The sequence below is a fragment of the Heterocephalus glaber genome, unplaced genomic scaffold, assembly GCF_053883595.1.
Source record: "Heterocephalus glaber isolate CG9 unplaced genomic scaffold, H.glaber_assembly_v1.0 deba00000621, whole genome shotgun sequence".
Taxonomy (NCBI): domain Eukaryota; kingdom Metazoa; phylum Chordata; class Mammalia; order Rodentia; family Bathyergidae; genus Heterocephalus; species Heterocephalus glaber.
Window position 1 is genome coordinate 19,054,345 of NW_028258153.1, and position 12,357 is coordinate 19,066,701.

General features: G+C 45.5%; 1 protein-coding gene and 1 long non-coding RNA gene across 6 annotated transcripts in view; one reads left to right on the top strand and one right to left on the bottom strand.

Moving 5' to 3' along the window:
* Window positions 1-10,992, top strand: part of LOC147829380 (uncharacterized) — a 47,592-nt gene extending 36,600 nt beyond the window's left edge. The window contains exon 5 of the long non-coding RNA XR_015449201.1: window positions 10,583-10,992. This is a non-coding gene — a long non-coding RNA (uncharacterized LOC147829380). The remainder of the gene's footprint in view (window positions 1-10,582) is intronic.
* The window catches only part of Nrp2 (neuropilin 2), a 112,619-nt gene that overhangs the window by 25,904 nt on the left and 74,358 nt on the right, over window positions 1-12,357 (bottom strand). For 3 of the 5 annotated variants that reach the window (XM_004851163.4, XM_087206261.1, XM_087206260.1), the window contains exons 13-15: window positions 8,065-8,327; window positions 6,520-6,616; window positions 5,313-5,348 (exon numbers count right to left, since the gene is read on the bottom strand). In XM_004851163.4, the coding sequence (XP_004851220.1) occupies window positions 5,313-5,348; window positions 6,520-6,616; window positions 8,065-8,327 (396 nt within the window). The remainder of the gene's footprint in view (window positions 1-5,312; window positions 5,349-6,519; window positions 6,617-8,064; window positions 8,328-12,357) is intronic. The other 2 variants (XM_004851162.4, XM_004851166.4) reach the window with 1 other exon arrangement.

Consider the following 12,357-nt stretch of genomic DNA (forward strand, 5'->3'; position numbering starts at 1 on the left):
ACTTCACACACATTTGCAAGGTCGAGCAGGCTCCCATATGTAAAATGTTCCGAGCCCCTGGAGAAAAGCAATATGAATGCAAAGAATTTGAATTTTGAAAAACAATAAATACTGAGAAGCCAAGCATGGGAAAAAATTGCATGTTAGGTAGTGTTCTTTCCATTCCTGTTTACAAATAGGGTCACTGATTGATGAGCAACTAGGAAATATGGCTGTAACGAAAGCTACAGTGAGTGGACAATTTCTGTGCGTTAGCCATTGGTCTATGGGCTGCATCACTGTTTATTCCTCACGACCCTCAAGTAGTAGATATGAGGACTTGAAAGAATAAGTGATTTTCTCCTGGTTTCACCTTGAGGAAAATAGAGGAGGAAGGCAGGGCAGCACACAGTAAAACCCAAGAGAAACCTGCGTTGTTACTAAGTGGGAGAGCCAAGACTAGAAACAGACTGTGCTTTAACCTGTCAGTGAGCTAACTGTAGCCCAATGGGACAAACCCAGACTGCTGGGTGCTTTTATAAATAAAGTTTTATTAGAATACAGCCATCCTCTTGTGTTTTCATAATGCCTATGGCCGCTTTTGTGCTACAGTGGCAGAGTTGAGTGCTTGCAATAGAGACTGCATATCTTTCCTCTATAACCTGAAATAGTTATGATTTACCTTCCATTAAAGAAGGGTAGGGACAGAACCAGAAATGTCCCTTTTCCTTGCCACCTCCTGCTCTGAACCTGTCAGGATTGGTGTGTCCCAGGGTCAGATTCTCACCACATTCCTGAAATGAGAAAGCATCTGCTACAGCTTTGTCACCGGGATCTGGAAGAGTCGCCAGGTTCCCAAAAGAAATATTTTTGAAAGACACCAATGGTGAATCTTCTCTGTGAGCGGAAAAAGGTCTTTGCACATAAATACTGTCCTAGGCCTGGCCTGGCCTGCCCGAGTACTCCTTTCTGTACCTATTGAAAATGAAGTGCCGGTGATGGGAGATTTCAGGAGAAAGGTTTATGTAATTTGTGAGATTAAACAAACAACAGAAAAAGCTTGACTTCTCTAGCAAAGTTTATAGAAGATAGTAGAAAAATGTGGTCACACCCTTTAATTTGTTTGGAAAAAGAACGTTGAAGTCAAAGCATCCCTGAGAAATGACTTTTTCCATTTGTTTTATGAGCAGTGTATGGCGGGAGGGTGGCTGAAGTTTTCAGTGAGCTCAGAAACCCTGTGGGCCTCCCCATCTGTCCCCGACCCTGTGTCTACCTAAAAATGCTTTGAAATTCAGATTCCTTGACTGGCTGAAGTCTCAGACACTTCTTGACCTTCTTTACAGCTTTTGCTTTGTGTTCTTGGAGTGAGAGATTGGTGAGAAACATTTTCTTCTGCACATACTCAAACTGATCGGAGCAGCTGTTTAGATGAACTATTTAGATCTGCTAACAACTTGGAGGGGAGCGACGGATCCTGCCCCTCTGATGGTAGAGCAGCACGCACACACGAGAATGCCTCCTTGTCCCTGGGCAAGGACACCAGGCAAGCAGTTGTGCAGTTCACACGTCTGATCTCCCTCCTGCCCGGCTCAGCAACACCTTGCCTTCATCTGGCAGCTGGAAACATGGGGGAGGAGGAGTAAAGAGGAGGATTCACACACCACAGCTGCCTATCTGGAGCCCTGGCAGGGTTTAAGAATACTTCTCTGCCTTTCATCAGAGGATTACATGCTTGAATACTAGTTAACCCTCTCTTCGTCTCACAAGTGATTCTAGTAGAGGGAGCCAAGGGGAAAAGGAAATCCAAGGAGAAAAGAAGGCAATCTGAGGCTGGGCCTGGAGCCTGAGTCTTGGGATGTGGGGTGTTGCAATGGTGGGCAGGGCCTCTGGGAAGCAGGCAATGAGGGGTGAGGGCGGGAATGGGAAGAGAAGTAGGAGTAAGACATGGCAAACGTTGGCCAGTGGCACCAAGTAAACTGAGCCCAAAGCCTAAGGCATAGATTCCCAGCCAACTCTAGCACCACCCTCATCGCCCTTTGATGCTCATTTTTCCTGGTGCCATCCAGATGAAAATTAAGGAAGACAGTGGAAAGGTATCCCGTGAAAACCGAGAGACGAGGTGCAGCACTGTCAGGCATGATCAGGCATGAACCCAGGCCCACAGCTGTCTGCAGATGTGGCTGTTCCTCTTAGCACCGTTAATGTGAGTGCAGCCTTGCCTGGATTTCTGTGGCTAAGAGGTGGAACACCAGGCCTGTCTCTCTGCTGCTGCTGCCTTCAAAGCCCACAGCCTCCAATACAAACAACACCTGGTCTACACTGTGAGTTGCTAAAATTAATCACCTGGTCAACAACCACTGAACTCTGATTATGGGCTTTCTATATTTTTACTAGCTTCTTTATTATTCTCTTTTTCTCTTATTGAAAAAAGAAAGTATTGGGTAAGAGGAAATAATCCATCACCTTAATCACACCACTTTTCAGTCTTTTTTTCTTTCCCTTTATACACAGTTTTTCATTTGTTAAAGCTCAAATCCCAGAAAAAGATACATGACGGCACCACGTTTACAGTCACTGCTTTTAAGAAAGAAAAGAAAAAAATGCACACCCAGGCTATATTGTTTAAGATGTGACTCATAACAATGTCAAAAAGGTCTTTTAAAAAATTGCACGACAACATGGTTCATTCTTTCTTCTCTGCCTCCTTTCTAAACACAGCTTTCTTTTCTCTACAGCCTCTCCTTAATACCAACTCACACCCTCACAGTCTATGTGTATACAGGAAGCATAAAACACAAGCTGATTAGAATAAAAACACAACATGATATGGCAAGAAATCAGTAAGAGCCAGAAAATGAAAGACACTTCAAAATATAAAAGATCAAGAACATCTAATAAACCTGGTCCAAAAGCCACTTTTATTGCATTTTCCTAAAGATTTACCGAATACACATTGATCTCTCCTAATGAATGAGATTACTTTTGTCACATGGTAAATTTATAATGGGAAAGAAAAACAACTGCAATTCACAAAGCATAGTAACAATGTAAATGACTACTGTTAGTTTTTTTTTCAGCATCAGCTTTCCATATCTTGCCTCCTCAAATCTGATTTGTCTCTATTTCCCTTTTTTGAATGAAAAACTAGTTTTATGCTCTAAGAGAGGGGTCCTGCTATTTTGCCCAGGACTGGATCAGAATGTGTATCACTAAGTTAGATGGGACACGCACACAGCCCTCTTTCCTCTCTCAAAGTGAAAATTTTGCTCGAGTGAATACACAGAGCACACTGAAAACTCAGCACAATGAGGTCAAATAGGCCTAGGCCTTAAAGATGTGACCCTTGAAGCGCCATGTAAAATGTGCCAGGGTGGTCATGATGACCCATTCTTAACTCTGATTCTGCTCTGGATTCTGTTCCTGGCTGAGATTCTGCTCTCCAAGACTTGGTTGCCTCCTTCCCAATGTGCTTGCTGGCCAGCTTCCCAACAACAGCCATGGGCCACCCTGTGCAACTCGCGCCCTGACTCTTCAGAGTCCCTAACACCCATCAGGAGTGCACTGGAAATTCTCACCTACAAGCTATTAAGCCCTGTGCTTATTTTGGTTAAATGAGCACTGCCAATCCAATGAGATTTAGGTATTTTTTACAAGTGAACATGACTGGGTCACGCTGCCTGGTGACACACATGGCTTCAACAAAAGCACATGTGCCTGGTTTGCTTATTCTCTCACAGAAGCACAGCCCTTAGCCATCATACTTGTCAGTCACAACCTGACATGGTGCATGCACGGAATGGCACCTCTATGGCAGTTGCCAGCACATCTTGAACCAGCCTTTCTGAGAGCTTTGAGTCTCAAAAACCCAAAGAGTCAGAGGCAACAATGTAAGCAGGTTTCTCTTCCCCAACATAAGCATTACCTTGGGTCCTGAGGGTTAGAACTTGAATTCAACTGGAATCTAAGTTGTTCAGTTTGAATTTTTCAGCTTTCCTTCTAACACTTTGGATTTGCAATGACAGAAATCTTATAACCAGAAACCACCAATATATGGACACGAATAATCTTCATATTTTAAAATGTAATGGAGAGAGGCATGGAGTTCAGGGAGGCCAGGAATAGTAAGAAAGAAAAATTCATTCTGCATGTCTCTGTTATTCTCCTCTGTGCTGTTACTCTCCCCCTTATTTTAGAGCTGTGATGAGTGGCAAATCAGGTCCAATGATATGGAGTCAGGGAGAACATAGGTGGCAAAGCAGGAATTCATCCCTTTACAACCAGGAGTGGGGCGGATTAATGAGGAAAGATAATGCATTGAGATGTGTGGTACAGAAATGGCTGCTTCTCTTTTTGAAAGGTTGTCCCCTGTAGGGTTTACCCCAGCCACTGCCAACAGGGTACCCTAGCCCTCAGATTGGTCACACCAAATAGGTACTGAAAACTCCCTGTCATTAGCTGATGGAGTCTCTGAGTATGTTTTACACTTTGGCCAACTGCAGGGAAGTGTTTAGAGCACCTCCTAAATGTTTAGCTTTAGCAACCTGGACAGAAACTTTGATGTCAACTAGCTGGATTACAAAGAGGGCAGGATGCAGGACCCACTGCATTAGAAAAGCACAAACATAACCATCACTCAAAATTGAAGTCCTCCCCTTGCCAATAAGGCACACATAATGCTCTGCTCCCATTTACTTTAAGGGAGAAACTATCCTTTTCTGCCTTTCAGGCCTGTATCTAAAGTGCTCTCACTGTCACTGAATGTGCCTCCTTATTCCCTTTGCCAGACTCCAGCTTCTGACTTTGTCAACTCTTCTTCTTGATTATTGTTAGCATTCTTCTCTCACAAAACCCCTGGCCTTGGCACCTCTCTGAAGGTTAATTGAGACCACCTTCTTGGTACCCTGGAGCTGCAAAGAACCCATCTTCAGGCTAAAACAAATCCTTACCACCTCATTTCATTTTTAATTTACTGGGGGTTTCTTCTTCTTCTTCTTCTTTTTTTTTTGGTTTAATCTTCCCAGTCTCTCCTTTCTCACTACTCCTGAATTTTCAGCCTCATTGCTCCCTGTTGGACAATGCAAGGCTGAAAGGTTTATCTGTAACCTATTTGTCTCCATTATAGGTTTCTAAACTTTAATTAAACAAGAGACAGCCAGGATCTCAATCCCCACATCTCCAGGTGTTGTTGGTGCCATCTAGTGGTGGGAAGGTGAGGCATTTACTTTCTTGTGGAGTTTGTCAAATTTGGAAGTTTACTCCCTCCCCTGCACCCACCACCACCACCAAATTCACATCACATGGGGGAAGGAAAAGGCATGCAAAATTTTTTTTACCTTTATAATTCTCACCTGCAAAAGCTGACATGGGTTCTGAGAGAGAAAACAGAAGAAAAATTGAGTTAGATTAAGGAAAGAAATAATTGGATGAACACAATGATTGTGATAATTTCCATTAGATCATGTATTTGGAAATATGATTATGGAAAGTGCCCCATATCCTCCACGTGTTCTCAACTGTGACAACATGTCATCATCATGGGGTTCAGGTGGGTGGAGAGGATTCTCAAAATTACTTTGGAACAAAAAGTCCTTCATTGAGTAATGGGTCCCTGAAGCATTATAATCAGTCACTTACCACTGATTACTTTCTCAGAGACAGGATTACTTTTAGATGCCCAGAGCCTGAGGATTGCCAAGGGGATTGGGCCATTCGATGTTGCTTCTGACACCTTTAGGCACACACACAGGTGGGACCCGTGGGCCTTGGGGACTTGTTACAGACCCTGTGCTGACCGAAAGCAGGTCCTTGTCTTTCTCAGGAGTCCCCTCTTACTCGAAAATGTCTGTCCCTCTGAGGGTAGATGGTCAGGGTCCTCTTGAGATGGCCCTGATGCATTATGTGGCCCTGGACAAAATGTGTGCCTCTCAAGAGGGCCTGCTGCTCAGCATTTCTAACCAAGGGGGTTAGTAATAGTGTCTTTCCTATGCTGATCACCCAGTATGCAATGTATAATCCTATAACTCCAGGGTCTTGGATATTAGAGGTATGAGCTTTAAAGCAAAATGTACTATCTTACTTCATATGTCAAGATGTCCTCTGAAATTCATTCACGTAAAAGAACTGTTTGGGTAACTGTGTTATTAGTCTTATATAACACATTTACTATTTTTGCTCACCACTGAAGGCTTCTATTAAATCCATCAAACCTTTCCAGCATATAATTCTGACTGGCAGCTGCTCTCATTCTCTAGCATTTTCTTTGCTAAAAACTGGAGTTTGATGATGGGGTCTTGGCACCCTGAGTATGCACAGTGCATGTCTACTTCTGACCAGGAACATAGATATAAGCCTTCATCTCATCTCCCAACCCTTCCACCCTGACATCAGTACAAGCTATGACCACACCGGCACTTCAGCGCCTGCATAGACTGGTGCTGGCCCACTCACTGGGAATGACTGTTTGAAAACCATTACCTCTTGTATATCTCAGCCCTTGGTGTCTTATTTGAAAGAGCCACAAAGAGACAGGTAGTCACATACCCATGCAGCTATCCAGTGGGATATCAGTGCTTATCCGGATATCATCAATGGCGATCTCTCCTGAATGTCCTTTTCCTATCACTCCCTGGAACACAATCTAGAAGCCAGAAGAACAAGAGCCATGGTCAACTAAACCTCTTGGTCCAAATGAAAAGATTTCCAGTTTTCTATTAACTGCAGCTTAACGTGTGTGCGCACTCTCATGCATGTGCATATTATTGCACCTGGTACACATCTGTTGACCACATGGGTACAGCTCTTGAGATCTTAATTTAAAGAGAGCTGGTTCAAATCAAATGCATATTTTAGAGTACAAGAAAATGTAGCAAGGTGACAGATACTGTTGTCCAGTAACTGGAATGTATTGATTAAAAGGACCACGATCAGGGTGTGTTTTAAGGGAGGTTAAAATTTCCCTGTTTCTGAGGTTCCTTTCCCACAAATCTTTCAGATACTCAGACCAGGCATTTGAAAACTCAGAGGACGTGAGCAGGTGAGGGTAATGTGAGAAACAGCCTACAGGTTTGAGCTGCCTTGTGGACAACATGCCTAGGGCCCCATTATTTCAACTGGGAGGAAAATGATTTGCCCTTTCCTCAGTGGCTTACCAAGCACCTACTATGTGCCAGGAACAAGGACAGTAACAAAACCCATGAGGATTTCTGCCGGGAGAAGCTGGTGGATGTGATAAAAATTCAAACAAGTACTTATAAGACATGCATGAGGTTGGTTAGTAAGTAGGAACCCAGGCCGGCAGTGGCGGGGTGTCTCAGGGGCCTTGCAACTCCAAGCCCTGTGCTCTGCAGTCTCCGGCCATTCCTCATCCTCGCCCTCCTCGGGCTTTCTCTGCAAATGAGTGTGTGTCCTCTGGCAGGCGGAGGAGCAGTTGGCTGCCTCTCCAGCCATCTGTTGCTGCTCCTCATCTGGGGAGGAGCAGGTTAATGCTTTGGCTGCTTCTCAGTCACCTCATCCACAGTGTATCTACTCCTCCCTGAGATGCAGCTACAGCTGCCTGCACCCATCTGTGCCTCAGTCTCCTGCTCTGTGGGGCAGAGATAATAGAACTCAATTCCTGTAGTCCTTAGGACTCTCTCAGGTCCCCTGGCCTAGGAGTGCAAACCACATCTGTGCCTCTCCCAGGGCTCCTGCTCCTATCTCCTCCTGGACTCTGAGGGATTCCACAGCCCCTTCCCTTGTGTGTGGAGGGTTTGTTTGTGTTTATTTCCTCGTGCTTTGTGTGCCTTTGTCAGCCTACCTGATAGCAATCTAAAATAAAATGGAGAGAAGAAACGTTCGTTGGAGAAGATTTCAGCAATATAAAAGGAAATAGGAGGAACAAAGAACCAAGTCTGGGTGTAGAGATAGGCACATTCTGAATAACAAATAAGAGTGTCATTTAGTTGCCATGGTGACAGGGGAAGCACAATGAAAATGGCAGTGCTTAACCATGTCCCTAATGATGAATGGGTGCAGCCCTCTGAAATATTGGAATGGGGACCACAGCGATTCCCCTGCATCTCCCCCCAATTCCCCACCCCACCCCACCTGATACTCCATGTCGTAGCTTGGCAGGATGATGCGTCCGTGCTTCCACTGGCCTCCCTGGTCCTCGCGGATGACCCACAGGAGCTTACTCTCCTGGCTGCCTTCCCGCACCACCTGCAGCTCTACCCCACGGCCGCCTGTGGCTTGGAACTGGAACTCCAGGCACATAGGGCTCTGAGGCAGGTGCACAGGTGGGCTAATGATCCGTCCATACTGGCCCTCTCGCCTGCTGTCACTCTGCATCCGCAAGAAATTCCTGTCATCTGGGGAAACAAACCCAAACAGGGATTCCTGGTAAATGCCTGGAAAGACATTTTGCAGCTGTGGCTCCTGCAGGGGAAAGTTGGGACTGCAGCTTGAGCGTTTTATATTTTCTCACATTCTTGTTCTCCAAGCCCTGTGTCTCTTTCTAAGGGATCCTTCGGAGCCCTGATTCCAATGTTGTCCCCTCCTGAAGCCCTTTCTAAGTCTCTCTAAGTCCCATGGTTCCCTCTTTCTGTTTCTGTCTCAGTCTTACATCTTGGCTGGTTCAGTACAGGCTTGCCTTCTCTTCCTAGGCTCTGGAAGGCCAGACTCATATCTTATTCACCATGGGCTTACCCAAAGGGCCAATGTAGTCTGATGAACTGATTACAAGGGACCAGTTTACATGGGCTGAGGTGGTTGTTAGACAGGAAGGTGACTCTGGCCAGGTGGTTTGTGCTTCAGGCCTCATCTTGGCTGGTCACTGTCCAAAGGGAAGACATTTAAAACCTTCTGTCTCTGCCAATGCTGCTAGATGACCCCTGGGCTCCAGCGACCACAACTCAGAAGCCAGTGTCAACTTCGAGCAGAACAGGAGGTGGCTGAGCAGGGTAATTCAGAGGGCCTGACATTTCGCTCCATTCCTCATATACCCTAAGGGACCTGAACTTGGCCTTTCTCAAGCAGCTGGACGCACACACAGGTCCAATGACAAAGATAAGGTTACCAGCATTAACAAAGGCTGTGTGTTTAGCACAGAATGTACATATTCTGAGAAATCATGGCTTCACCAACCCAAATGTTTGGAGAATGGCCCTTTTGGTGGATTCGTTTCAAATAATCCGACTCTTATGCTTTAGACTGAGGTCACATTACCACTGGCAGACCTATGCCTTGCAGAGACGTGCAGAGAGGTTGGCATCTTAGACCCCAGCATGCGCAGGAGAACTCTGGCCATTAGTACAGAAAGCAAGATGCATCTGAGGAGGGAATCTTACTGCCTGCTTTTGGCTGGAAACATAGGGGCACTTAAGCTGAATCTTCTGCAAGGGGGCTTTTACTGTTACCCAGCATAGAATGTGGGCACACGGGACACCTCAGTGTCACCTTAATGTGATGGTATGTTAGTTTCAGATGTGCACAGAGCTTTTTCCCTCAACAAGGACCGTGAACACCCTGGGGTTGTGAGGCAAGGACAGGCTAGGACTCCAGAGCCCTGAGTCAATACCACACTGATCATCACTCTCGCTGACATCCAGGTGAGAGATGAGGCAAACCTTCCGTCAACAGCGCAGAAAGAACTTCTTCCTTGTCAACTCCCAGCCACCTTGCCCACCTTCCTGGCTTCCCTGAGGCCCTTCCTGTTGTTAAACCCTCTGGGATTATTGCTTCAGGAATCTAAGGAGCCCTGTGGAGTGTGCTATGCGGGATTCAAGTTTGCAATTTCTCTGCATCCACAGCTGTGTCAGTCTTCATACCCTACAACACCTGAGCTCTTCAAGGCCAAGTCAGCACAGATAACTAAGAGGCAGCTGTTTCTAGGAGAGAATTTTAATGATGGGGGTCTGTGAGGGAGGAGATCCCGATATCACAGCTAGACACTCAGTGATCTTCTAAACCTACACTTCCCCTATCAGATCTTTTTGCTACAACTCTTAATGATAATAATTACAACTCATATTTGCATAATGCTTTACAGGTTACAAAGCACACTGGTATGACTTATTTCATCTGCTATGTGATATGCGCTAGCATGCTCATGATGAAGAAACTGAGGCTCATAAAGATGAGAGTCCAAGGTAGAGAGGCTGGTTAAATGGTACCACCTAGACTAAGGGTTTTCCCACCTTTCTGCAGCTGCCTGTAGGTGCTGTAGCCAAGACCTTGCATCGCATCACATTTTGTTGGAGGCAAACAATGTCTCCACTGGGCTTGCTGCTGCCTTTTCTCCTCTTTCCTTAATTCCTCACTCCCCAATTCTCCACCTATCCCATCTCTTGTGCCAACTGTTTTCCCAACCATTCTGACACAAGCAGCGTTAATCTGTCTCCTCCTCTCTCAACAACTCTAGCATTTACTGACAGTGTCACTGACTTTACCTACCTTTAAAAGGACGTGAGGCCATTTTCTGTGGGTTTTAGCAGGTACATACCCACATTACTTGGCACTATAACTTGACTGTAGGAGATTTTCTTATCACCTCAGTTAAACTGTAGGGTTCTGGTCTTGTGCATATAAGGTTTAATGCTGCTTTTTTATTTCCTTCTTTCCCTAGGAAATTCTCTTCCCGTGCATGAATGAATGAATGAATGACACACAGATGAATAATGTTATGAGGCTATATACTGGAATCGGGGATGGAGGGATAATCAGCTAGCCTCTGGCAATCTCTTGGATTCACAAAATCCCTTTATAATTCCTTCCATTCTCCTGAGCCCAAAGCCCCTTTCAAAGGTGAGGTGAATTAATAACAGGGTGACCTATGGAGGCACTCAGTGAATTGAGACACCAACAAGAAGCCCCAAGATGTTCCTACACTCCTGGTAATTTCCAAGCACTGTGACTGTTCCCACCTTGGCTCTAAAGGAAACCAAACTGCAGAGACTTATTATTCAGCCTTCTTCCTTCACAGTTTCACAAATAAAACCCTCTTGCTGCCTGAAAATCTCTTGGCAGAAATACTGTCATTTGTGTGAATTTGCACTCTTATGAGGCAGGAATCACAGCATAATGGGTTGATGAGGGTAAGCAAAATGTATGCTGGGTGGTAAAGTTGGGGCCGACTGGATTGTATCAGGGGTCTGTACCATTGACCCAGCCCGTTCCTGGAACTTGAGGCAGGACCAGACCAGAGGTCTCAGGGCCAGCCTCTTCCAGGGACCCTCTGTAACTCCTCCTCTCTCCTTTCCTGCCTTCTCTTCCCCTCACAGCGGGATGATAATCACTGTGCAGGATTTAGAGGCCACTGCTAGACCAGGGAGTTAATGCTGGTGGCGTGCTAAGCACGAGCAGCTGAAGGATCATAATTCAGCACTGACATCTGAGCTAATCCACCGGTTTGCAGAATCTCCAGACAAGCAGGCCTCTGGATTTCACTTAGTTAAATCATTTGTGCCCCACTTGTCTGTTAAGTGCTATGAGCTCCAGGGAAGAAAGATGATATGTAAATTTAAGGAATTAGCGGTCCACATCAGAGGGACACTGAGCTGCAAAACGTCCCTCCCTGCCTGTCATGGAGAGAGGCCTGATTAGAACCAGGGACATCATGAAGGAATAACTCAAACCAGGAAAAACCCAAGGAAAGGGACAGAAAAGGCAGGGGGATGGGAACGAACAAACTGAACACCTCCTACATGTCAAATACCACACTGGAGGCTTCATCTTATGTAATCTTCCCTAGGAAGGTGAGCACTCAGTATTATCTTCATTTTTTTTTTTTTTTTGTACTGGGGATCGAACTCTAGGACCTTGCGCTTGTGAGGCAGGCACAGTGCCACTGAGCTAAATCCCTGGCCCAGTAATATCTTCATTTTTATGAAAAAAGAACTGAGCTCAGAGAGCAGAAGTAATGAGTCTAAGATCATTGCTGTACAGCAGTGGCGGCGAACCTGTGGCATACTGAACGGGGTGGGCTATCTGTTATCAGTAAAAGCTCTAAAAGCTTTGCCATCACTGCCATAGAGTGATGAAAGTAGGGTTTGAGCCCTGATGAGACTGAGTAAACTCACCAGGGTGTGGCTTCTTCTCTGGGCTGAAATCCTGGCCCAAAGGTCTCTTTCAAAGCCCTAGTCTTTCTATCTATCAAATGGGTATAACAAAAGTATTTGCATAGTTGTGTGGAGGAGCAGGTGGGAGGAGCCAAAAGTGCTTTGCACAATGACAGGAACACGCTAAGAGCTATCACTGTATACACTGTCGTCTCCTATGCTAAGTGAAAGGGTAGAAAGACCACTGACAACCGAGGAAGACCAGTCCAAGACTCAAAAAAAAGCATGGTTTGGCCCGAGGACAGTACAGATCTTCTCTTGAATAGGACCGACTGCCAGATCT